Here is a 24142-nt window from a genome sequence, read left to right as displayed (position 1 = left end):
CTGCAGGAGGCCTGGAAATGCAAACTCTCTTCTTTTGTAGTGCTGGCCTGTAGCATCGCCTGCTCCTGCCCAGCACAGCTCAGTGGTGAGTTGGCCATGACCCTGGTTGCAAATGGCTGGTCACGGGAGCTAAACAAGTGCCCCAAAGTGTCCTTGTGCACAAGGAGACTGTTGACAAGGTGCAGAGCACCTGGCTTCCCTGGGGCTGCCTTCCGGTGCCAAGGGAGAGTTATTTACAGAATGGAGGCAGAGCAGGAGCCAAGGGCTTTTCTCAACATTAATTTTGACCAAATACAAAACAGCAGAAAAGTAAAAGGACAACTTGTTTGAAATACCAATTCAATGCACAATCTGGTTTTTATCTCCCCAGAAGGGTGCAGGGCATGGCAGAATGTCAAGGGCAGATGGTAGTTGCTGCTTCTTTTGAGTTGCAACCCCTAAGCCATTCACGTTTTTCGTGGGGTAATTGATTCACATCTGGCACCATCTCCTTCCAGAAACATTGTCGTTTAACTACTGCAGGTGAGCCCAGCAAAGCAAGCCAGCCCTCATGCGATCATTCATTCATCGGTTCATTCATTCAAGAAATAGGTGCGCAGTGCCTCCTTTGTGAGACTCTGTTGGCTACCAAGGATACAGAAATGGTCTCCACCAAACTGTCCACAGGGTGGCAAAGGCATTCAGACATCTTACAGTCAGCTGTGACATGAAAAAAATGCTGTGGGTGTGCAGAGAAGGAGACAGGGTTTTCCTTGGGGGAGTTGGAGGTTTCCAAAAGGAGGTGATGCTTCTGCAGACTCTTGAAGGCTGAACAAAGTTTTTATAGAGAAGGGGTTGGAGTGGGGAAAGGGGTGGAGAGTGCATTCCAGGAGGAGGAAGAGTGTGTGTGGAGGCGTGTAAAACACAGGTCATTGTGGCTGGAAGCTGAAGTTAGGTTCAATTTCTGTTTCATTCACCTAGTAACTATTGCTCAGTGCCTGCTGGAGTCAGATCATGTGCTAGATTCCGGGTGGTACTGACAGGGTCCTCCCCTCATGGAGTTTACATTTGAGGATGACCACAAACGTTAGGCAGTTACCACAACAGGTGAGATTTCTTTTAGTCGGGGAGGTGTTGGTGCTCTGGGAGGGAGGCCAGCCCAGGCTAGAAGCAGGGGTCACCAGGGAGAAACACTCTTCCCATCTGCGGGGAGGTGGTGGAGCATGGCATCGGTCAGGACCTTACCAGGTGCACGTGGCTCTTCCGTCTCTCCTCAGGTGCACGGCCAGGGAGAGGCCAGTTGGGAGAAGTGAGTAGGGATCTGATCAGGGCCTTGTTCACCACGTTAAAGACGACTTCCAGGACTGTGTTGAAGCCCTTGAAGACTTCTTGCCTTCTAGAAATCCTGCTGTGGCATTGTGAAAGGATGGATTAGATGGCCTGGATGGAGACCCACTTGGCAGGTGGCTGTGGTTTTCCAGGCAAGAGATGACAGTGTGGCTGGGGCTCAGGGAGGTGGCCATGGGGATGGAGAAAAGCTAATGGACTCAAGAGCCTTTTAGGAGAAACATCAGTTCAAGGACAAGCAGAAGGTGGTGCCAGGTTTCTGATTAAGCAATGGGTGGTAGACAGTAGAGTGTTTCTTAGCCACAGCCAAGGATGTCTTACTGGATGTCCCTGTCGATTACAGACGACTCGCCTGTGATGAGCCACAGGTCTGCCCGGGATGGTTTCTGGTTGCTCTCTGACCTGTCTCTTCTTGTTCTTAATCAGATACAGCTGATTGCTTAGGAACCAGTGACTCTTAAAAGTGAAACTCCCACCTTTATTAAAAGGATTATGTTATCTTGTGCATTCCCTTACATCAAAGAGCACCTCAAAAGGAAAGCTCACTTTTGAAAAAGCCCTCTGTACCCTGCGTAGTATCCCCTGCGAGATGCTCAGTGCTGGGACAGCTCTGGAGATGCAGTTGCTCATCTCCATTGAAACACTCAATCAAAGGATTCCAACCCAATCGACACTAATACATCTGCCCCCACAAGACTACATCAAATGCTGCTGGTGCCATCAGACATTGACCGAGTGCTCTCCGTGTGCCGGGTGATGTTCTAAACGCCCCATTTGGTCTCACAGAACCGTATGAGTTAGGCATCACTTATGTCTCACAGGCGAGGGGAAACCGAGGCATGGCATGTTGAGAGAGTATCAGAAATTGAGGTCATTCAGAATTTTTAAGTGCATTATCTTTCTTTTGATTTTGGTTGTTTTTTTCTAGAATGGCCATCATTCTACAGTAGTACTGAAAATGCAGATTCATAGGTCTAGAGGGTTGCGTCAGGCTCGTCTGCTCTTCACAGAACTAAGAATCAGAATTAAGCATTCTTATTTGAGTCAAGAACTATATAAATATATTCATCCATTTGGGAATCCATCAAACTGCTTTAGGGTATTAAGAGTAGAGGATTTATATAGGGATAAAAAACATAGCATCCTCCACTCTTTGGGTGTGTCAAAGGGGAATTTTTAATCTCCAGCATCCCTTTGCATGTCCATTGCAGCATTTATATCTCATATTCCATTGACTCTAGGAAGCCCTCAGTTGTAAGATGCACCATTGTTTTATGGACACTAAAAAAGAGGGGAAAAAAAGCAACTGCCAGTTAACCTGTGACATGCCACTGATTGTAAGGCTCATCTTGATTTGTGAGGTGTGAAAATGTGGAAAAGTGGCCTCTTAGAATGAAATACAGCACTTGTGTGTGTTGAGAGCAGATGGAAGTCATCTTGCAGGACCCTGACGGCTTCCCCATATGTCTGTCTCAGAAGAGGGAAATGCCTTGGGATGTTGTGCTAATGCCTGACCGCAGCCCTGGCGCAGTATGGCCTGGGTTTGTTTTCCCCATTGGAAGGCCCTGAGAATTGAGTTCAGCCTGCAGGCTCACCTTGTGGGCAGCAGAGTGAGTATACAGAGGCTGGGAGTTTCCAGATAATGCTAATCACACTTGTCGGCCCTTTTGATTGGGCTGTTCAGACTTAGAACCTTTAGTTCTGGCAGCTGGTGCCCAGGATTTGTGTTTCTCGTGTGTGTGAAGTACGGAGAACACAAGCTGTGGACTGAAAAAGGCCTGGGGTCGAACTCCGGAGAACACAAGCTGTGGACTGAAAAAGGCCTGGGGTCGAACTCCGGCAGCGCCCGTGGAATCTGCTAGCTCGGTGGTCTCCTGCAAGCGATTTTGCCTCCCTGAGACTCGGTTTCCCCATCTGTAGAAACATTAATTCCTGCCTTGAACAGTTAGGTGAAGATTAAGGAAAATAATGTGTAAATGCTAGGAAATTGATATGGATGTTTGTTTCATTCCTACTTAATTAAGAAAAAGAACAAACTCTCTCCTCTAGGGGTGCCACTTTGGCCCACGATGGGGTGCTCAGTAATAGTGCTTTGCTCCAGGAGTAGTTTCTTAAGAGAGAGTAATCATATGGTTTCCCCTGGGGAAGTTGCTGGCTGATTTTTATCAGAATTTCCCAGCATGAATAGATGTAAGACTTGCAAAGTGGCAGTGAGAAAAAAAAAATTCTCTAGACTGAGGATGAAGAAGATTTTACAGAGAAGGCCAGAAAGTCTCTGTTTAGGAATTTTGTCTGGAAAGCCTGTCTAAGGTTCTCCCCCCCTCCCTTCTTTTGGCCGCATGGCAATTGTGGAATTCACCAGTTCTGCTCTGCAGCTTTAGGCCATTTAAGGGCATGCTGGGCAAGACCAGTGAACAAACCCAAGGCAAGTTATTCTACTATGGCTTCACTCATTCCACAAATATTTGAGGACCTGCCATCTTCAGGCAAGTGTACTGGGTAAGAAGACTCAGGACTGAGCAAAAATATGGTTTCTGCCCTTGCGGGGTTTACCCACCAGTAGGAAAAATGGGCATCAATCAAGTAATGAGAAAAATAAAACTGAAATTAGAGCCAGGGTGAGTGCTGTGAAGGATAAGTAAAGGGACTTCAGAGATCAAGTCAGAGCGTCCCAATCTAGTCAGAGAGTTTAAGAAGGGCTTCCCGGAGAACCAGAATTAACTGAGACCACACGATGGACAGGCATTGGGCAGCCGGGAGAAGGGAGCGTCTGTGAAGGTGGGACAGAGCCCGGAGCCTGGAGGATCGAAAGGGGCCAGTGCAGGATGGGGAGGGAGGAGGAAAGTGCGGCCGAGAGGGCTGAGGCCACCAGGTACACGGACCACCTCGAGCAAAGCAGGGTGTCTTTAATTGCAAGCAAGGGAGCTATTAAAAAGGTGGAACAAGACAACATTTGCTTTCAAAAAGTAATTCAGGGCTGCTCTGGGGATGCTGATTCGAGTGGAATTGGGGCAATACATTGGGGGACAATTGCAGCTGTCCAGGTGAGGGATCACCTGGCCCAGGGAGGGTGGTGGGAACGGATGTGACACAAGGGCATGGAGTCGAGCTCCCTGTGGCAAGAACGGCCCGGCCTTGAGCTTGGGGAGTCGGCGAGGCTCTGGGTGACACTCCTGATGGGAACCGAATGAATGTACTTCTGTGTATCAAATCAGTGCCAGTAGACTCTGAATTTGTGGACCTAAACACATGCCTGTATCTGAATGTAAGAGAGTCCTCATCTGGCGAGAGAGAATTCAAGGGGTGCTTCCGTCCCTGGGGCATGCAAAAATTCCTACCACAGTTGTTTTTTATAAATATAATTATATGCTGTGTTAGTGAATTTAAGAAATTAACATTGTTTTTAGGTTATGGTATATCCTGAATGGAAATGTTCTCACTATGACTATAATTATAGCAATTTTTACAGATATTTGTTTTAGAAGACAGTTTGCAAGTCCTCTAATTATAACATAATACATATTTAAAATAACTTTGCTATGATTGTAGAATAATGAAAATTTATATTTACCCAATTAGATAAACTTGGCTCTATACTTTGCTTTTACATTTTAAAAAGTCCATGTTATTAATTCCAGCTAGACGTGCACCTTATGACTTGTGAAAGAAAGTAAACATACACTTTTTTCCAATTTCTTATAATATAGGCTTTAATGAAAGATGATTGCTGCTGTAATCAAAGCCCATCCAAGCAGGTTTTGTCAAGCATTATGTGTTTTAATCTACTGTCCCCACCCACCCCCACTCCCAAAGTTAAGAACATCTGACTCAGTCAGCAACCCTCCGTATTTCGCTAGCTAGGACATCATGGAGGGAAGTGAGACTTGACGAAGGCCTCTGAAGGCCAGCCTTGAGCCACACGGCCTCACCCAGCAAGGCCCACGCTGGTTTGCAAGATGCATAAGAAAAAGGAGGCACTTTGAACATTCTAGAGCTTCACTACCAGTGACTGCATCGTGTGCACCTTCAGCACATGTGGTTCAACTGCACAAGATGGCATTTTAAAGCAGTGGAAGAGGAAAACTCATGGTTTTAATAGCACTGGTGATGCCTCAGTCTTCCTTCCATGAGCTGCAGGCAGGGGGTATCCTCCAGGGTGAGCCCCTAGCAGATCCCTGCAGAAGATAGGAGAATGATTTTACAAGCTTCATGCCCACATTAAAAAAAGAAAACAAGTGCCATCCATGGTTCACATGTGCAGGTTAACGTATGGGGATGACCCTCCTTGTATCTTTGAGGAAGACATTGAAGAAATGATGGAGAAACTAGAGGAATCGATGGAATTATCCCAAGGGGTAGATAGATGGCAGCCAAATGGAGAAACCAGCAAGTGGGAAACCTTAAAAATATGCTGAAGTTTCTCAAGCAACAAATTTCTTAAAGAATGTAATTGTTGGGTAAAATCCCTCCATGAAATTAGATAGTATATATTCTTGTACACATTAGATGTTTGAACTTATTTGACTGTTGAGAGGCACACACACACATACATACAAACAATTGTGTATATTGTACTTTTCTGGGCATCTAAGGGATTTTCAATGTTGATCTTTGACTAGACATAATTTCCCCTTTATGTGGTAACTGAGAACCTAATCCCTGCTCAAGAAGTGACTTTTCCTTACTAAACCCCAGCAGCCTTTTCTATTGGGACGTTCTTTAAGCTTGATCACCTCTTGTTCCACATTAAGTTTTCTCAGCCGCTTTTGAGAGAACATGTGGACTATATTCCTACAGTCAAGTCCATTTTCCCTGTCCCCTCACTTCTTCAGACCGAATGGTGCATTGCATTTACTGTCCTCTACGTGGTTCCTAAGAGACGCATGGTAACTGGCCAGGCCCTTCCCACGAGGTACCGTGGAACCCGTTTGTTGGCGTGAGGCTGTGTGGCAGCGGAGAACTTCAGTGTTGGAGGGAATCAGACCTTGTGGGCTCTCTCCTGGTTCTGTCCTTTTCCCTGTGTGACCTTGGACGAGTCCCTCCACTTCCCCTGAAACACGAGCAGGTTGGTTTGGATCATCCCCAAGGCCACTTCCAACTTGAACATTTCTGTGTTTAAAACTGTCACACAAACGTTCACTGAGCACTTGCTACATACACATAGCATTTTATGGGGGCCTGGACTGAGAAAGGCCAAATCTCTGCCCTCAAGGAGTTCAGAAATTCTTTCTGTGGTTCCAGTGGTCGGCGAAGACCCTGCATTGGGAGGGCCAGTGTGGGCTGCTCTCCCCATGTGGTCACCCTGGCGTTCCCGCCACGGGTGAGATTTGCAGTAACCACTCACTCTGACACGGCCTTCAGTCCGTTTGCCCGTGTTTATTTTATGATGCAGCGAGCTTTTTCTGCAGAGGGCCAAATTGAAAATACTCTCAGTCTTGGGGCCTTACTGTCTCTGCCACAACTACTCAGTGCTGCAGTTGGAGGAAAAACAGGTATAGACATTACGTAAATGAATGGCTGTGCTGTGTTCTAATTACGTTTTATTTACAGAAACAGTTTGCCAACCATGTTCTAGAATTGTTTAACAGTAAACGCTCCGTTTAAACTCTAGCAATGGTTGCTTCTACTTAACTGGGCTCTGTGGGGAGGGATGGACAATTGCTAGACAGGGGCCCGGCTCAGTACAGACTCCATCTTATTTTTCACCAGCACAGACCTGACTGTGGGTCTTTTTATTACTGGGTTTCTTTTACAGGAAGAGTATTCAGGGATCTCCACTGGGAGTTAAACTGCCTGCCAAGGATTCCCACGGGTCCAGAGCCAGGCGAGCTGACGCTTGCCACTTTTGTCTTCAGGGACAGCAACCTCTGCTCAGACAGAGGCTCTTTGATTGAGGTTGACCCAACAAACCCAGCTTGTATCCACTTTTGGAAACATCCACAGTCCCTTACCTTGTCCACCCATCCCTTAGCCTCTGCAGAGTGTCCTAAAAGGAAAGAATACTGTCTGACTGCCATGTCCTGGAGTTTTGTTGGCAGGAGGCTCAGTGGGGTTGATAAAGCAAGAGGAGGCAAGTCATGAGGTGTCACCCCAGGACATTTTCCTTATTATGAATAAACCAGGATAAATGTGCCCTTCAGCATTGAAAATTGGAAATAGCTGGTTCTAGAAAAACAGCCACCTTAAATCCTTTTTTGGGTATAAGTAAATAATTTTTTTAAGACCTGGAAAACTGGTTTTGACTTCAGCAAGGACCCCAGGGAGGGCCATTTGTTTTACAAGCCGGTGTTTCAGCAAACTACACTTGGGGCTTTGTTTTATTTGCAGGGAGAGGTGATATCCAGCCTCAGTTGGACAGTGCCCTCCAAGATGTCAACGATAAATATCTCTTGTTGGAAGAAACCGAGAAGCAGGCAGTGCGCAAGGCTCTGATTGAAGAGCGTGGCCGGTTCTGCACCTTCATCTCTATGCTGCGGCCAGTGATTGTAAGTTAACGGAAAGCTCCAGAAGGCTTAAACTGCTGGTCTGGAGGAGACTTTCCTTTGTCATTTATTGAGAAGCTGCTGTGTGCTGGGGATCATAATATGGAATCAATTCTGTTGACCAGTGAGCCTTCACAAGTTGGTGAGGATAGCACGGCCCATCCTTGTTCACAGTTCTTCACACCAGCTGTTCACTTGGTTTTTCTCTCCAAGTCTAGAAGGCCTAGCAGAGTGGTTCTCAAGGTGTGGTCCCCAGGCCAGCGGCATGAGCCTCATCTGAGAGCTGGTTAGACATGCACGTTCTTGGCCCCACCCCAGACCTCCTGAATCTGAAACTCTGGTGGTGGGGACTAGCCATCTGCTTTCATGAGCCCGTCAGGTAACATTTAGACCCATGGGCCAAGGAGTGACCATGAGATTCATATGGGAAGAGCCTCCCCAAAATCAGTTTGAACTAATTTTTTAAGTAACTCATTTGCATGCCATAACTGAGAACTTTGCTATAGGTGTTCTTTAAGCCAATCAGAAAGCACAAACTGATGGCCCACAGTCCTAGCAAAATGGCCAAACATGAGTTGTTCCCTTGAGCTTGGAGGTTATCTGCAGATTGTCCTTGCCTGGGCCTGTAATCCCAGCAGGGCATTTTGGTAAAGCCAGTTGAATGTTTCTCCCATAGTCCTCTACTTCCTTCTCACCTGCCATTTATTAAGTTGGTGGAGAAAATCGGAAAGAAGGGGCACAGTTAACCTTTATGGAACACATACGTGCTGTCACAAAAATCTGCAGTCAGATCTGCACCAGAAGATCTCCAAATTGCAGCATCCATCAAAGCCAAGTGGAAAGATGTGTGCAGGAACTGTAAGAATACGCAGTCAGACATTCTGAGCAGGCCCAACACCTCCACCCAGATAGGCGAAGAAGATACACGTTTGCTTTGGCTGGCTCACCACTGTCCCGGGAACCCAGGTCACTCCGGGATTTTGGCAGCTTTCTCTTCCTTTCCGTTTCCCAAAAGAAAAGGGCCTTTTCTGAAAAGCCAAAAGAGTTCTACAGTAACCCGAGTGCTCGTAAAAAACAATAGGTCCAAGACGATGGAATGGATCACCAATGAGGCCAACTTGTCATGAATTCTCTTCCCTCAGGAAGAAGAAATCTCGATGCTTGGGGAAATCACGCACCTTCAGACCATATCAGAAGATCTGAAGAGCCTGACCATGGACCCCCACAAACTGCCCTCGTCAAGCGAGCAGGTAGGAGCCATGTGGGTGGAGATTGAGCTTCAGGGTCCTCAGTGTTCCTTGTGGCATTGTCACATTTTAAATCATATCCATATTTCACCACGTCCTTCAAATCGCATACCCAGCAACCGTAATAGCTGATGTTTCCTGGTATCTACCGTGTGCCAGGCACTGTTCGAAGCTCTCAGTTCATCTTCATTCATCCCCATTTTATAGAGAAGGTCACTGAGGCACTGACGGGTTAAGTGACTCAACCAGCTTCCCTAGCCTAGTAAGTGGTAAACTGGGATTTGAACCAACCAGTTGAGTTTCAGGTCCACGCTCCTAACTCCCCTTAGAAATAAGCTGTCATAAGGACTGGACAGTGCTGCATTTTGGTTGTCACTGTCAACTATTTCCATGAAGTTTCCTATTCCAATTAAGTAACGCATGGGAATCCCTCGGCTTTTGGAAAAGATGACATTTTTTTGCTTTATTCATGTCGTTCATGTGACATTAACACTATGTCAAGTGGAAAAAGACATATTTAGGGGAGCATCTGATGAATCACGTGCTGGCTTTGCACTTTGTATAAAATTTTTATTGCCTCCTTGGGGAACCAACATAGAAGACAAGTCTGGGAGTTCGTGTTTTCCATTCTATGAAATTCCTTTCATTAGACCACAGCATGCATGCATCTATTATCGAGCACCTATTTCGGGAATGAAAGGTGGACCCTACACTCAAGTAGCTCTTTGTCAAGCAAGAGAGACAGATGTAGAATAAGCTGTGAGTAATTGTGAAAAAAAATGGGTTTGCTCTTGATTCTTTCAGGCTTTAAGAGTCCTAGTCCTGGAGAAATCTGTTGCAAGTGGCCATTTAATATTGAGTGGTTAAAATGCAAGATCAACAAATCCTGAAACCATTATTGCCTTTGCAATAAGATGAAAATCCTGTAAATTCTACCCTTGGGCATAAAGATATTTTTGGCTCTTACAAATTGTACTGTAAATCTCTCTCTCTGTGTCTCTGTCTCTTTGGCTGTTTCATGGTTTTCCTTTTCCTTCCCCCCTTTAATATATGTTTGCTTATCTCAGACAAAGGATTATGATATTGATGGATTGGTTGGGTGGTTTTTTAATTTAAAAAAATAGTAATAAAATTTTTTTCTTTAATTCTCACCCCTTCCTCCCCCCCCAGTGGCAGAATTTTGATGTTTTGGTGGATGTTGAGATTTGACAGATGTTTTCCTTTAGCAGGTGAAAAATATGCTCCCTATCTCAATGGCACCCAGTTTACCCATTGATTCTCTGTCTCTTTAGGTAATTTTGGACTTGAAAGGTTCTGATTACAGTTGGTCTTATCAGACGCCCCCATCTTCCCCCAGTACCACCATGTCCAGAAAGTCAAGTGTCTGCAGGTAAGCGGAGCAGTGATTTTCGTCTTGCTTTCAGGACAAGTTGTTTTTTTTTATGTTAACGTGAGCACTAGAGCCAGTCCTTTATCTCTTTGAATGGCTAATTTTGACAGGAAACAGTGATATAATCAGCTGAAAGAATTCCATGATGATTCTGATCTCACTCTTTAGCCTCTAGAGTAATTTTGCATCAGATAGAAAGACCACATAAGCCTGTTAAGCTAGTGGAGGTAGCTTGTTCTCCCGCAGTTGATCATTACAGGGATTTTTCTATTTTATGAACTTGCATTTGATTTTCCTATTTAGGAGAGTAAAAACCACAGGGACTAGCAAAGGGTGAACACAAGTTGATTTTAGATTGGTGATCTCACCATTGCCAGAGCAGAGGGAGAAAGTAATGGCCTGTACCCTCATTTCACCCCAAATTTTCATCTCAGGGATTCACAAAATAAAAGGCACTCTTGCTCTATTCACCACCACCACCTCCCCATTAAGGTCTACTGTTCCCTGGTGAGAATCAGTTGGAAGAGTTCTGCCACCTACAAAAAGCATTTTCCAGCACTTTTCCATTAGGCCATTCTCTGCTTGCAGATTGAAAAATTTATTCTCCTCTTTTTGAAGGATGGAAACATTGTCATGTTTCCCTTATCTTTCTGGTACACTCAACCTGCTAATCTTTTTATTTGAATTTTCTAAGGCAAATGCATTTCCACGTCCTGTGAATTCATATTGAGAGTAAAGAGCAGGGTGGGTTTGCTAAATCTAGGAATGGTGATTACCAGTCTCCACATACACTTGTGTGTGTTTCATTTCCTACCTGTGTTGGTGCTGTAGACACTTATCAGGAAATTCAGACTTAAGATGCTACATTCTGATGTTCTGCTCCCTGAAAATGTTGATTGCTTTCTTGCTGTCTTTCATGAGCTGTGTGTGTGTGTGTGTGTGTGTGTGTGTTTGTGTGTGTGTAAGACAAATCTATTTGTTTTTTTATTGGTATCAAAAAAAAAAAGATCTCATTTGGTGAAAAACAAAGCTGCATGTGTATCTTTTCTTTCTTATAATCTTAGTTGAATAGAAAATTATGTTGCACTGACAACATCAGCTGTGAGCTTGCTGGAATGGAGTCCCAGTAAGTTAGGCAATCCCCACATGCCCTCTTCCGGCTCTTTGGGAGGAAAAGCAAAAAAACATAATAATTGTCCCCTCCAGCAGTGCTTTCCTCCAGGGCCCTCCCCCATGTCTGTCTGAACATTAGCACCAAGTGATTCTAGGGTAGAAACGTCACCCAGACCCGGGCTCCTTATTAGCTGCCAGAGTTGCAGAACAGAATCTCTCATGGGGTTAGGAGCAGAAACTGCAAACTTTCTCGTTCTAGGCTGGGTTTGTTTTTTCACCCCTTCAGATGCTTCCAGGACGACTCTTTATTTGGGGCAGCTCTGCTTCTTTCGACCATGGGGCTCTGTTCAGTTTTTTCTTTTTCATACCTGAATTATGATGCAGAGTGTAGAGCGTGTTTCTTATGACTGGAAAAGGAACGCAGGAAGAACACCCAGAGGCTGCATGTCACTCTGGCACGTCCTTGTTTATAATTCCATCTCAGAAGCAAACGGCTTGGCCTTGGTTGCCTGTAGTCAGTGAAAGTTGCCTGCATTCTGGCCAGGTGTGCTGTTAGGCCAGGCTCACCGATCTCTGAACAGAGAAGCACTTGTGATCAGGGCAAAGCCATTAATTAAATCACTAACTTCCATAATGAAAGGTAGAGCACATCTATACAAACAGACTGAGTCGGTTTGCTGATGTTCTTGGCCAGTCTCAAACCAGGCTCACCCAGGGTGAAATCACCATGGGATGCCCAGCGGAGTTCACATCCACGAAGTGATGGTGGGTTGGTTTGACCTTGGGCTCCCGGCCCCGGGTGGTCCATCCAAGGAGCCAGCTGCACACACCAACCAGGTCACACTGATGCCTTAGTGGTTTTTTCTACAGGGTCACTGTTTCAGCAGGCAGATGAGGAGATAAGATCAGCCCTGACTCTCTTCAGGCCCCTGAACTTGGGTAGTGAACAGCAGAGGAGAACAGGGCAGCACTTGCCTCTTTAGAATTATGGGCCTTGACCCTGAGAAGACCTCATCGCACCATCAGAGAACTGAGTCCCTGCGGCTGTTTTTCTCCCCCTTTGCTCACATGGAAATACCTTTTGTTTCCTGGCTTAACTATTTTGTGTGTTGAAAACCTGCCTTATGGTTCACGTTGCTTCACCTGTACCTGAGCAGAGAGTTGATTACTGTATTTTGCTCTCGTCCCTCCTCTGCCCCTGGTGTCATCTGTTCCCCTCCCTTTCTCTCTCCCCACTCCCCCCTTCACCCTCCATGCCCGCCACCCTCTGCTTGCCCCTCACAGCAGCCTCAACAGTGTCAACAGCAGTGACTCGCGCTCCAGCGGCTCCCACTCGCACTCCCCCAGCTCGCATTACCGCTATCGCAGCTCCAACCTGCCCCAGCAGGCGCCCGTGAGGCTGTCCAGCGTGTCCTCCCATGACTCAGGCTTCATCTCCCAGGATGCCTTCCAGTCCAAGTCACCATCTCCCATGCCACCGGAGACCCCCAACCAGGTAAGAGAGCCCTGGTGTGCTGACCGCCATCCAGAGCTGGAGCCAGACACGGACCCTGGCTTCTGGCCTGCCTTCCCACTTGCAAAACCACTGGTTTAATTTCATTTCCTTAGCTATGGCGTTCATAAAAGGGAGAGACATGGGAGTTGTGTTCGAAGCTCATCTCTGCGGTGATGGGTGAGACCACATTGATTTGGGGAGCTCTCCCACTTAAGCAGACAGAACTCAAAGAGGTTAGGCCATCTGTGGCATCCTTGTGAGTGCCTGGTTTGGCTTTATGCTATAATGAATGGGCATTTGTCAGTGGTGTTACCTCCTCCACCCCCATCTCAGATTCCTCTCTAAGTGGCTGCGATTCCATCATTGAATATCGCTCTGACACCTTCTTTGGCACTCTCAGGCTCCCTTTATCGGTTTTCATTAAGAAGTAGAAAGGGTCATCATGATCTGCAGGTAATTTTGTTGGGACTTTGATTCTGGGAGAAGGAGGGTGTAGAACCTCCTCCCCCACAGCTGGGTTAGGTGGCACTAGGCCCATCCCAGTCCAGGGGTTCCTGCTGGAGCAGAAAGCAGGAGCTGGGCAGGACATCGGAACACCCTCCCCTGCAGGCCCAGTGCATCTGCGCCCCTCTCCAGCCTCCCGCCCTTGTTGCCAGTGGGTTGGCATCTGGCCAACACTTAGTAAGCCGCACAACACACAGAATGCAGGCAACTGTGGGCTGCCCCGCAGTGCCGTCTGCTGGCAGGAATGGCGGCTTTGCACCTGTCACCCACGAGTGCCGTTCCGGTAGACTCCCTTCCGCCCAAGATCCTTTGGACTCAGGAGACCTTGTCTGTCTTGTTTATCCAAGTCTCCAGTTTGCTAACATTCACTGACGGTCTACTGTGTGTCAGGCACGTCCTAGGAGCTCCTAGTTACCCTGGAGTCCTCCTCCCAACAACCACCCAGAGTGTTGTTATCCCTATTTGTTGAGGAAACAGAGGCTCTGAGATGTAATTTTCCCAAGTTGAAGTACAGGGACCTGGAGCAGGGGTTTCTAGCTACAGATCCAGAGCCCTTTCTGCTCCACCTCATCTGGAGTGTTTGGGGGAGCACCTCATGCAGAAGCAGCCTGTTAAGGTATTTTAGGAACCCAGGCCAACGGGTTCCTCACCTGATGTGTCTGACATGGCGAAACCAGAGCCTCACAACCCAGCACATCCCAGGAAACGGCTGTCTCCTGTCTTCCTTGCATAGAAACTCAATTTCAAATGCTTGGAGCCAAGAGCCATGGCATCCCTTGCCCCCTCCACTCTCCCCCTCCCCAAAAGGCAGCACTAAAGCAAACCTGCGCGTCCCCAAGCAGAGAGCGAATGGTCGGAACCAGAGCAAGAGTTTGCACTTCCTCAAAGGCTGTTCTAATGTGCAGCATAATTCTGTGTTTGTGTTTAATCAATTGACAAATTAACATGCTATTGTGCACTAACACTCCTTTCTGAAAAAGAGGGACTGTGTGCTTCAGCCTCGCTGGCAAAGAACAGGGTGCACATGTGTCAGGCTACAGCAGAGTGTTTCTGCCTCCAGTTATGTCGAGGGAAGCAGAAGGCAGGGTGTTGGGATTTGCTTAAATCTAAAAGTTGATGACCACGTTATACTTGGTTGCTTTTTTTTATTAAGCTCAGAATTACTGCAATGTTTAATAGAGATTTTTTTTTAAAAAAAGTATTATGGCTACTTATAATTATAAAAGGGGTGGAATTTAAGGAGATTGTACAAATGACCTAGGCCAGAGGGTCACATGTCCTGAAGCTGGTAAGATCACCTTAATTTGGGGTGGGAAGAAGGGAGCACAGCTATATAAGGAGAAGGAGCCCTTCGTTTCCCCACTTGGTTATAAATGATGGCCAAGTGACAGTTTGTTCACAGTTCTTCCATTTTCATCCCTTTCATGGAGCCATGTCCCCGTGAGGGTCTGCTTTAGAGCTGCTGACCTCCATCTGATGCAAGAGTTTCTTAAAAAATGAGCAGGAGTCAAAAGAAATCTGAGCCTGCATTCTTGGGGTGGGTGCCTGGTTCTTTTTTCAAGCCAAGCATCCTTGAATTAGACAAACCCAAATAATCCTGGTAAATTATGACAATAACAGTTGGCTCTTATTTACAGTTTGTTAACCATTATATGGATATATATAAATCTCTTAATCTTGATCTGTTAGTTAGATACCAGTGGTCCCCATTCTAAAAGATGGGGGAAAAAAAAAACTTGAGGCTTAGATTCAGGCCTCGACTAGAAAGTGGCAGAAACAGGACTTACATCCAGACCCCCAGACTTCGGATCCTAGGCTGCGAACCACTGATCTCGGGGGCAGCAGGACATCCACCCTGCAGCTTCCCCTTGCTTTGGCTCCCCAGAGCACCATGCATTGCTAAGTGTCCTCTTGATTCCTTGCCCTTGTTGGATGGGAAAGCTAAAGCTCTGTCCCTTTGCAGAAATCTTTCTTTTGTGGGTGAAAGGGGCAGACAGAAACACGAATCTGGCCTTCTCGCCGGTGGGTATAGGGACACTTCCTGGGAAATATAGACAGGCAACTCAGTCGAGATAGTTCGGCTTACTTAACCAAACTGGGGGTGAAGCAGAAATTGCAGTTAACTGAGAAAAACTTAAAGCAAGTACCTGGGTGGGCACCAGGCATTACCTGGGGGAACCCAGTGTATGGAAGAGGCGGCCATTGCCACTCATCACTCAGTATTTGTTGAGAACCTGCCGTGTGCAGGCACAGGACCAGAAACTTGGGATGGAAGGGGGAACCAACAGACAGAACCCCTGCCTCTGGCTAGGCCAGAACTTGGGTGACCGTCAGGAAGCAGGCCCAGAGCACGGCCCAGGGCTCTCCAAATGCTTTATCCTTCCCCACGATGGACCTGTGACACTGCCCACAAGGCATCACCGCCCAGAACCTAGAGGTCCCTCCCCAGGCAGAGGAACCTAAAAGCGTGTCCTGTGAAAACACAGCTTCATAGCTGGCAGCCACCCCTAGTTAATCCAGAAGCCACATTGGGCAAAGGGAGTCCAGGAGTTGGAGCAGTTCTAGGCAGGCAGGTAGCCAAAGCCCCTCCGAGGGGTCAGTCCTCAGGCAGCCGAGATGCCTGTACCCGAGGCAGGCGGAGGGGACGGGGCCTTCCCGGGGACCTGGGCTTGTGGCACGTGAAGAAACCCCTGGAGAACACAGCCCTGCAGGGTTTTCCACACTGCCTTGACCAGGTGCTGGGGAGACAGCCGTGAACAAGATTCACCAAAATCCGTATGCCCTCGGGGGACGTAGGTCCAGGGCCTGCTGCTCTTTCCAAGGGATTGAAGGCCTCGGTGTGGGTGCAACTTTGGGGGAAAGAATTAAGATCCTAACCCTCTGCTTCTCTCATCCTTCCCTCTTCTGTGTATATGTCTGTCTCTCTCTCTGTGCGTGCCCCTCCCCACTCCCACCCCCATTCCTTAATTTTTATTTACGATGGTCTTTTGGTGGCTTGTGCTTCGGTTTCTGTTGGTCCCCTCGTGTGGTCCCCCCGCTCCCACTGCAGAACTCGTCCAGCTCGGCCTCCTCGGAAGCCTCCGAAACCTGCCAGTCAGTGAGCGAGTGCAGCTCCCCCGCCTCGGTCAGCTCGGGCTCCACCATGGGTGCCTGGGCATCCACAGAGAAGGTGACCTCCCGCGTGGCTGTTGCAGCAGCCTCCCTGCCCCCCGCCTTCTGCTCCCCGCCTTCTGCTCCCCACCCCAGCTGCAGCAACCCGGAAACTCAGAATACACACCCAGAACAGGTCCCTTTGGGGGACAACAGGTGGCAACAGGCCGAGGGCTTTTTCTTGAATAAGTGTGTGGCCCATGAGCAAGCACCGTGCAAAAGAGGAAGGGGTCTGGGAAATTGAGAGGTGTGAAGGCTTCTTTCCAGAACAGGTGTTGTGTGGTCATCCATCTCCCTTCCTGCCCCTCCTGAGCCTCCCACCCACCGTGGCCACCTCGTCACCATGCCATGGGACATGACATTTCACTGCATCAGTGGCTATGTGCTTTTCCGCCTTTTAGTTTGCAACCCTCCCTCATCCCTGTGTTGGAATCCGATCCTGAATAGTGTAATGATTTGGGAAACCTAGAATGAACGCATTTGTTTGAAGAACACTGTGGAACTTTTGAATTTAATTTGCATAATGAGATGAAGAAGTTCACAATCACCGTGAAATTTTGCCTCGTTACGTTAAAAAACCACAGAGAACACCAGAAGTTTAGTACATTGGTCCATTTCCAAACCATTCTAAAATGTAGGTGAAGTATTTCCTTGAGGGAAAATACTGACTTGGTGTCAAATAAACGTGCAGTCTTTGCACACTGGCTCCTCTCTCTAGGCTCCTTGATTTTGCCCGAGCCGCTGAGCCCCCAGGTTTGTTTTATCTCTAATGATTCAGGTTTCCCCCCTCCCTCGAATGTCAATGCCATCCTGTATCTCCGTACTCATCCTGTTGTATTAATTTCTTTTTCCTTTTTTTCCCCCCTTTTTGTTTGTTTCGTTTCCAGTTGTCTAACGGGTTTTATCACTGTAGTTTATCAAGTGAGTCCCATGCGGGGCCCGTGGGTGCTGGGCTTTTCCCTCACTGCCTGCCTGCCTCCCGCCTGCTCCCGCGGGCCACCTCTGCCCACCCTCCAGACTACGCTCATTATCACACCATTGGGCCCGGCATGTTCCCGTCATCTCAGATCCCTAGCTGGAAGGTTTGTGTCTCCCCCTCCGCCCTCCTCCCCTCTCATGGCCTCTGTGCTCGCCCCTCTGTCCCACCAGCCCCACCCGGATTCTCCCTCTGCCCCCTTCCTTTCACCTTCTGCCTTCTTCTCCATAACACCTCTCCCTAAGGAAGTTCCTGCTGGGGGGGAGTCAGGATGCAGCCAGCAAGTAGTGGGGAGCGAGACTCTCCATGGGGGGCCTCCTTTAGGGAACTGTGAACCAGATGGGGCCTTGCAGGGACTGTCAGTCCCACGACAGGAGGCCCAGTTCTCCAGGATGAACTCCGTTGGGTTTATCCCGTCTGGGCCTGAGGGTCTCAGGGTAACAGAGAGCTCTGGGGGCCGGGGCCTGTGCCCCTCTGCCACCTCCTCAGACTTTGCCCTAAACAGTCCCTACTGGGCTATGGTAACAGAACCATAACCCCAAATAGGTCTTGGATTATCGTGTTTTATCTTAAAAATACATGCAGGTTTTAACTTTAGTCTTGATTGTTTTATATTAAAACATGTTTGCTTTGATATAAAAGCAAAGTTTTACAGTTATTTCCCAGCAAGAGCATTCAGTGCTTCAGGAAGACATTCTGCTTTATTTTGACATGAGGACCCTAATTTGAGAAGCAGGCCCCGAGGCTGCCGGCATTTTGAGCAGGTCTCAGCTTCATCCCTCACAGGTTGTGTGGACCCCTCAGACTCCTCAAAATCTTTCTTTGTTCCCCTGAGCCTTCCCTTCCTATCTGAGGACATTAGAAGTCACAGACCCCGAAGTGTCCTTTGGGGCCGTTTTCCTGGAAGGGAATTGGGGTGTTCAGCCTTAGGGAGTGGGGCTGGAGCTCCTTTACCGCCCCCTGGTGGCCACGCCACTGAAGTGACATCATCTGGGCCACTAAAGGGGAGATGGTTCCTTCAGACACTAGAAGGGAGGACCTGGGCCCCGGGGCTCTGCTGTCCACTGGTGATGCCCTTGGGATATGTTGGTTGGCTGTTAGGGGACCATGAACTGGGACTCTCCCACGGGCTGGCTGCGTGCCTGGTTGCTGAGGGAAAAGGAACATACCCAGGGGGTCCCCCAAAGGGTTTCCTAGTCCTTGTCTTTTAGACCTGGGAATTGCATAGAAGAGGGGCTGCTGGCTCATCCCAGCCTGAGCATTCCCCTAAGGGACCAGCCATGCTTCTGTGGGCAGCTGTCCAGAGGGGAGCTGTGCCCCCTGCCCCCCACCAAGAGGGAGGCGGAGGCCCAGGCTCCTCCTGCCTCCCTGACCGTGCTTGTTCCGCATAGGACTGGGCTAAGCCAGGGCCCTACGACCAGCCTCTCGTGAACACCCTGCAGCGCCGCAAAGAGAAACGCGAGCCGGACCCCAGCGGAGGGGGACCTGCTACCACGGGTGGCGCACCTGCAGCCGCCGAGGAGGCCCAGAGGCCACGGAGCATGACCGTGTCCGCAGCCACCAGGGTGACGCTCTTGTTTTCTGTTGCTGGTTGGGCTGCTGGTTGGTGTAGGCGAGGGGCCAGGGGCTGGCCAGCAATCACGGGCTGAGTCTGCCCTGTGGCCAGCGGGACCAGGGCTCCATCTCCCCCACTTCCTGCTCCACAGCATTTGGAAGATGCCTTGAGTGGGAGTCAGATGCATAGAGCTTTCTAGAGCCTCGTAGGACCCAAGCAAGTCAGTAGTTTCCCCTGGTCCACAGACATGGGAACAGAATTGTACTATTGAGGTCCCACCAGCAGAAATGTGCAGAAAGCCTCTGGGGACACCAGATGGGGGTCTCACAGCCCTGGTGGCTTGTCTGCATCTCCCTCTTCCCTTCCACCTGCAGCCTGGCGAGGAGCTGGAGGCATGCGAGGAGCTGGCCCTGGCTCTGACACGGGGCCTCCAGCTCGACACGCAGAGGAGCAGCCGGGACTCACTTCAGTGCTCCAGCGGCTACAGCACCCAGACGACCACCCCGTGCTGTTCGGAGGACACCATTCCCTCCCAAGGTATGAGGCAGCCTGGGTGTTCACGGCTGCAGCACCGAGCGAGGAGAAGGCAGGAACCCGGGGAGGAGGATGTATCCCAGATAACCCCAGGCTAGCAGACAGGCTTCAGGATTGTTTTCATCATCTGGGAATGCTGTGGGGCATGGATCTGTAGTTGTCAGGCAGTGTTGCATACGGAAGTGACCAGCATTCTTGCAACTTTTCTCTTTTCCCACCGTCAGGGTACATGGTGATTCTGGATTTGAACTGAGGCAGATGCTGTTAATAAGAGCTTCATATGTTTTTAGCACTTCAGCTAACTTTATATTGTATTTATTATCCCATTTAATGTTTACAACTACTTATGGGATGAGCATGTTTATCCCCATTTTATAGTTGTGGAAACAGACTCAATGACTCCCAAATGCATACAGCTAGTAAGTAGCAGAGCCAGAGTTTGAACCTAAGGTCTGTTAGAATCCAAAGTCCAAATTCTTACCTGTTTCTGTTAAACCTGCCCCACCTACAGCACACACACAAACCAGGCAAGTTGAAAATCTAACGCAGAATTGATCTGACAGTTGACTAAAAGCTTTTGGCAGTCCATTAGTCAAAGCCTCTAAGATGGTGGTTCTCAGCCGAGTAGTTGGGGGGTAGGGCATGGTGATCTTGCCATCCAGAGGACATTTGGAAACAGTTTTGGTTGTCACAACTTGAGGGGCATCTAGTGGGTAGAGGCCAGGGATGCTGCTAAATGTCCTGTCATGCCTAGGACAGCCCCCCACAACAAAGAATTGCCTGGCCCCCAAATGTCAGCGTCGGCGCTGTTGAGATGCCCTGCTCTAGGATGTGTCGTGGGTAAGCGTCCCCTTCCGACACAGCACTGGGGTTGGCTTGGCGTCAGGCCATTTTTTGAGAGCAGTGAGCACAGGTCACTGACAGAACCTATCTTTATAGCTCCATTTCTTTTTTCAACTCTCACCTAACCACTTAATTATTAGGGAGATGTTAAGGCCTAGGATACTCTGAGTCTGTTTCTCATGTCGAATTCTGACCTGGGGGTTTTATAGAATGAATCTTCTCTTGCATCCCCCTTACTGTCACCTCCCAGAGATGCTCGGAGTTAGATATGCTGCTACTTGGCAGTTCTACATTCTTCATCACACAACAATCTCAAGTGCCTGCTCTGGGCAGTGCCCTTCTAGGAGCTAGGGGCATATTAGTGAACAAAAACAGAGCTCCGTGCCAGGGAGCTCTTCCTTGATGAGGGCTTTCTAAGGATCCAGCGCTGGGCTTGAAATCAGAATGTGGTGAAAAACTCTGCCTCCTGGGCCTTGTGTCCTCCCGACACAAAGGAATCCCAAAGTAAAGTTGCTGCTTTGGATATCTCTAATCAAAACCTATTCCCAGTTTCAGATTACGATTATTTCTCCGTGAGTGGTGACCAGGAGGCCGAGCAGCCGGAGTTTGACAAATCCTCCACCATTCCGAGGAACAGCGACATCAGCCAGTCCTACCGGCGCATGTTCCAAGCCAAGCGCCCGGCCTCGACTGCCGGCCTCCCCAGCACGCTCGGACCTGTCGCCGTCACCCCGGGGGTGGCAACAATCCGACGGACCCCTTCCACCAAGCCTTCCGTGCGCCGGGGGGCCATCGGAGCGGGTCCCATCCCCATCAAGACCCCGACCGTCCCAGAGCTCCCCGGGGTGTTGCCAGCCCCCCCAGATGGGCTGGAGGAGCGGGGTGAGCACAGCCCCGAGTCGCCGTCCGGGGGGGAGGGCCCCCCGGGGGCCGTCAGCATGCCCTCCTCCCTGTGGCGCGGCCAAGCCTCTGTCAACCCCCCACCTCCAGGCCCGAAGCCGAGCATCCCCGAGGAGCACAGACAGGCGATTCCGGAAAGCGAGGCCGAAGACCAGGACGGGGAGGCCTCGGGTGCCGCGGCCTCCCCAGGCCAGACCCCGGAGGGCGACCCCGCGGACCTGAGCCCCAGGGAGGCGCCGCAAGGAGAAGACATGCTGAACGCCATCCGCAGGGGCGTGAAGCTGAAGAAGACGCTCACCAACGACCGCTCCGCCCCGCGCCTCTCCTAGGCGCACGGGAACGCCGCCACGGGAGCGAACTGTGTGATTAACAAAACCTAATGTGGCTCGATCCATTCCAATCGATATAATCAAACAAAAGATTTTGTAGGCAACTCAGAATACAGCTCTTTTGAAACTACTCGACACCTTTAGATAAGAATTAAAGGCAACCCGTGTAACTGATATAATCTCAATCTTTTCATTTGTAAATATTGAGTTTTCTTTCTGCACATTTTAATCTTCGTTTCCCTTTTGATTTTTCTGAAGGTGCCAAATTCCATTTAACTTTTTTATAAGTCTTTGTAAAATTTTAAATGCATAAGGGGGGGTGGGGTGGGACAGGGGAACCACAAAGCAGTTAACTTCAGCAGTTAGCTCTTTTTTCTCTCTCTCTCTCTCTGCCTCTCTCTCCTGCCTCTCTCTCCATCTTCTTTTTTTCTTTCTGCAAGCTTTTGTAGATGCATTGTAGTTGTCTGGCTTAGAAGCAAATTCAAGTTATTTTAATGTACAGACAAAATGGAAAAGGGGGTATCCTCATTTATATAGACTATGTTCTGGATGAAAAAGGCAGGAATACAAGTTGATGAGCAATATTTATGAAGTAAATCTGGAGATGGAAGAGCGCACTGGGACTGGGGGAGGGCTGTGGGAGGGGCACACTGTCAACATAGCTGATCCTGTTACGTTTAAGGGTAGCCTCGTAGGTTGCGTTTCTAGTAGCTTCATGGTAAATGCATCTGAATAAGCCATACTGGATTGCAGTGTTTGTTTCTGTAGGATGTTTAAGGACTTCCTTTCTCCCACGATTCCTCTTGACTGCACATAGCGCCCACCTTCAGCCCCGAGCATGCTGCTGCCACTGGCTAGACCTAGAATTCCCCTTCTTTAGTTTCTTGTCTATTGTACTCACTTTCATTCAATCCAAATACATCCAGAAGGATAAGGCAGTTTTTAAAATGTGAAAACATTGTAAATGATAGCAGGGAATTCTTAGATATAGCAAATGCCTTTTACTTAACTGTGCCCAGCAGGCTGGGCACATTGAAAAGCCCAAATATTTTGAAAAAACTTGAGCAGATTTAACAAGGGTAACCAGCTTGGAGTCTAGCAACTTGCCAATGTGTTTACCAATCTGGGGGCTTGTTTTTCTTTTCTTTTAAATAAATGGCAGTTAATTGGCATCATACTAAACATTGAAGAGAGGATTTATTGTCACTGGGAATCTGACCACTATACTGTCTCTGTTTTATCTTTTTTTTTTTTAAATCGTATTCTAAGTAATAGGTTTTTTTGGAATGGATTTGTATCTTTCTTTTTTAAATGAAAATTAGTTATAATACCCATCCCCTAAGGCCAATAGAGATTTGTAGGCTTAAAGGGCTCACAATTTGGAGAAGACAACTGTGTTTTAAAAGGAAAGAAACCTGCTCAGCAGAGTCGGGTCAGTTGAAAGTGCATGTTTGTGTCTGTACCACTCCAGGGGGTCCCACAGAGCCTGCAGATTCCTGTTGGCTCCAGGCTTCAATGACATAATATTATGCTTTAACACATAGCTGCATTGGATGTGCCATCCCTGTATAGTCATTGTTCTGTATATTAACATTTAACACTGCTGTGATTGCTCAAGGACATTTTATGTTATTATGGCTCTAAAGCAAAGGCATGATTATTAGGAACTATTTAAGCTTTTTTTTCCTTTGAAAAACAAGCTCCTTTTCAGAATATAAGCAACAGTAGTGCCTGTGGTTTAGCCCACCAATCCTGATGACTAAAAGTAGCTGATGCATTGTGCATATGATGCTTGAGATGGTTTTTGCAAAAGCAGAAATCACTGCAAGGTAATTACAATAGATAAAAGTGGTATTTTAAACGTTTGAAATAAATGGATGTAACTGTACCTTGGTACAGCTTTTCAGTTGTTTAGTTTTTAAACGTTAGTATAAACTGAATAAATTTAATATAAAATGTTGCCAAATTCAATGTAGAAAGAATGTGACAAAACATCTTGGGTAGTTCCATTTGTGTTTTTTGCATATTGTAAAAGCAGTGTCACAGCTAAAAATAAATCGTTTCTAAAGGTAAATTATTGTGGTTTAGTTGCTAGTTTGTACTGAGAGTTGACCTCTCCCTGTGAGTTTTTTGTTCTAAACTTGTATAAATAACAATTGTGTAACGTGTCTCCCTTCTACATTGTAACAATTGCTTCAGCTTATATTATAAATAAAGAACCACTAGAAAAAGATGTCCCGTATTTCAATTCTTATTTTCCGTGTGAGGCCTTAGCCAAATGTTAGAAGATGGACTGAG

At 47.9% G+C, this 24142-nt stretch overlaps 1 protein-coding gene across 9 annotated transcripts in view; it reads left to right on the top strand.

Annotated features, from left to right (window-relative positions):
- MTSS1 (MTSS I-BAR domain containing 1) overlaps window positions 1-24079 on the top strand; it is a 162140-nt gene extending 138061 nt beyond the window's left edge. For 2 of the 9 annotated variants that reach the window (XM_037803444.1, XM_037803446.1), the window contains 9 exons: window positions 7654-7811; window positions 8951-9058; window positions 10348-10445; window positions 12843-13053; window positions 16607-16726; window positions 17595-17789; window positions 19075-19248; window positions 19613-19775; window positions 21165-24079. In XM_037803444.1, coding sequence (XP_037659372.1) covers window positions 7654-7811; window positions 8951-9058; window positions 10348-10445; window positions 12843-13053; window positions 16607-16726; window positions 17595-17789; window positions 19075-19248; window positions 19613-19775; window positions 21165-21844 — 1907 coding nt within the window. In that variant the 3' untranslated portion in view covers window positions 21845-24079. The remainder of the gene's footprint in view (window positions 1-7653; window positions 7812-8950; window positions 9059-10347; window positions 10446-12842; window positions 13054-16606; window positions 16727-17594; window positions 17790-19074; window positions 19249-19612; window positions 19776-21164) is intronic. The other 7 variants (XM_037803450.1, XM_037803451.1, XM_037803449.1 and 4 more) reach the window with 4 other exon arrangements.
- The last annotated feature ends 63 nt before the right edge of the window (window positions 24080-24142 follow it).

This window comes from Choloepus didactylus, chromosome 14, assembly GCF_015220235.1.
Source record: "Choloepus didactylus isolate mChoDid1 chromosome 14, mChoDid1.pri, whole genome shotgun sequence".
In the NCBI taxonomy this organism is placed as follows: Eukaryota; Metazoa; Chordata; class Mammalia; order Pilosa; family Megalonychidae; genus Choloepus; species Choloepus didactylus.
This window is presented reverse-complemented; position numbering and strand designations above follow the sequence as displayed.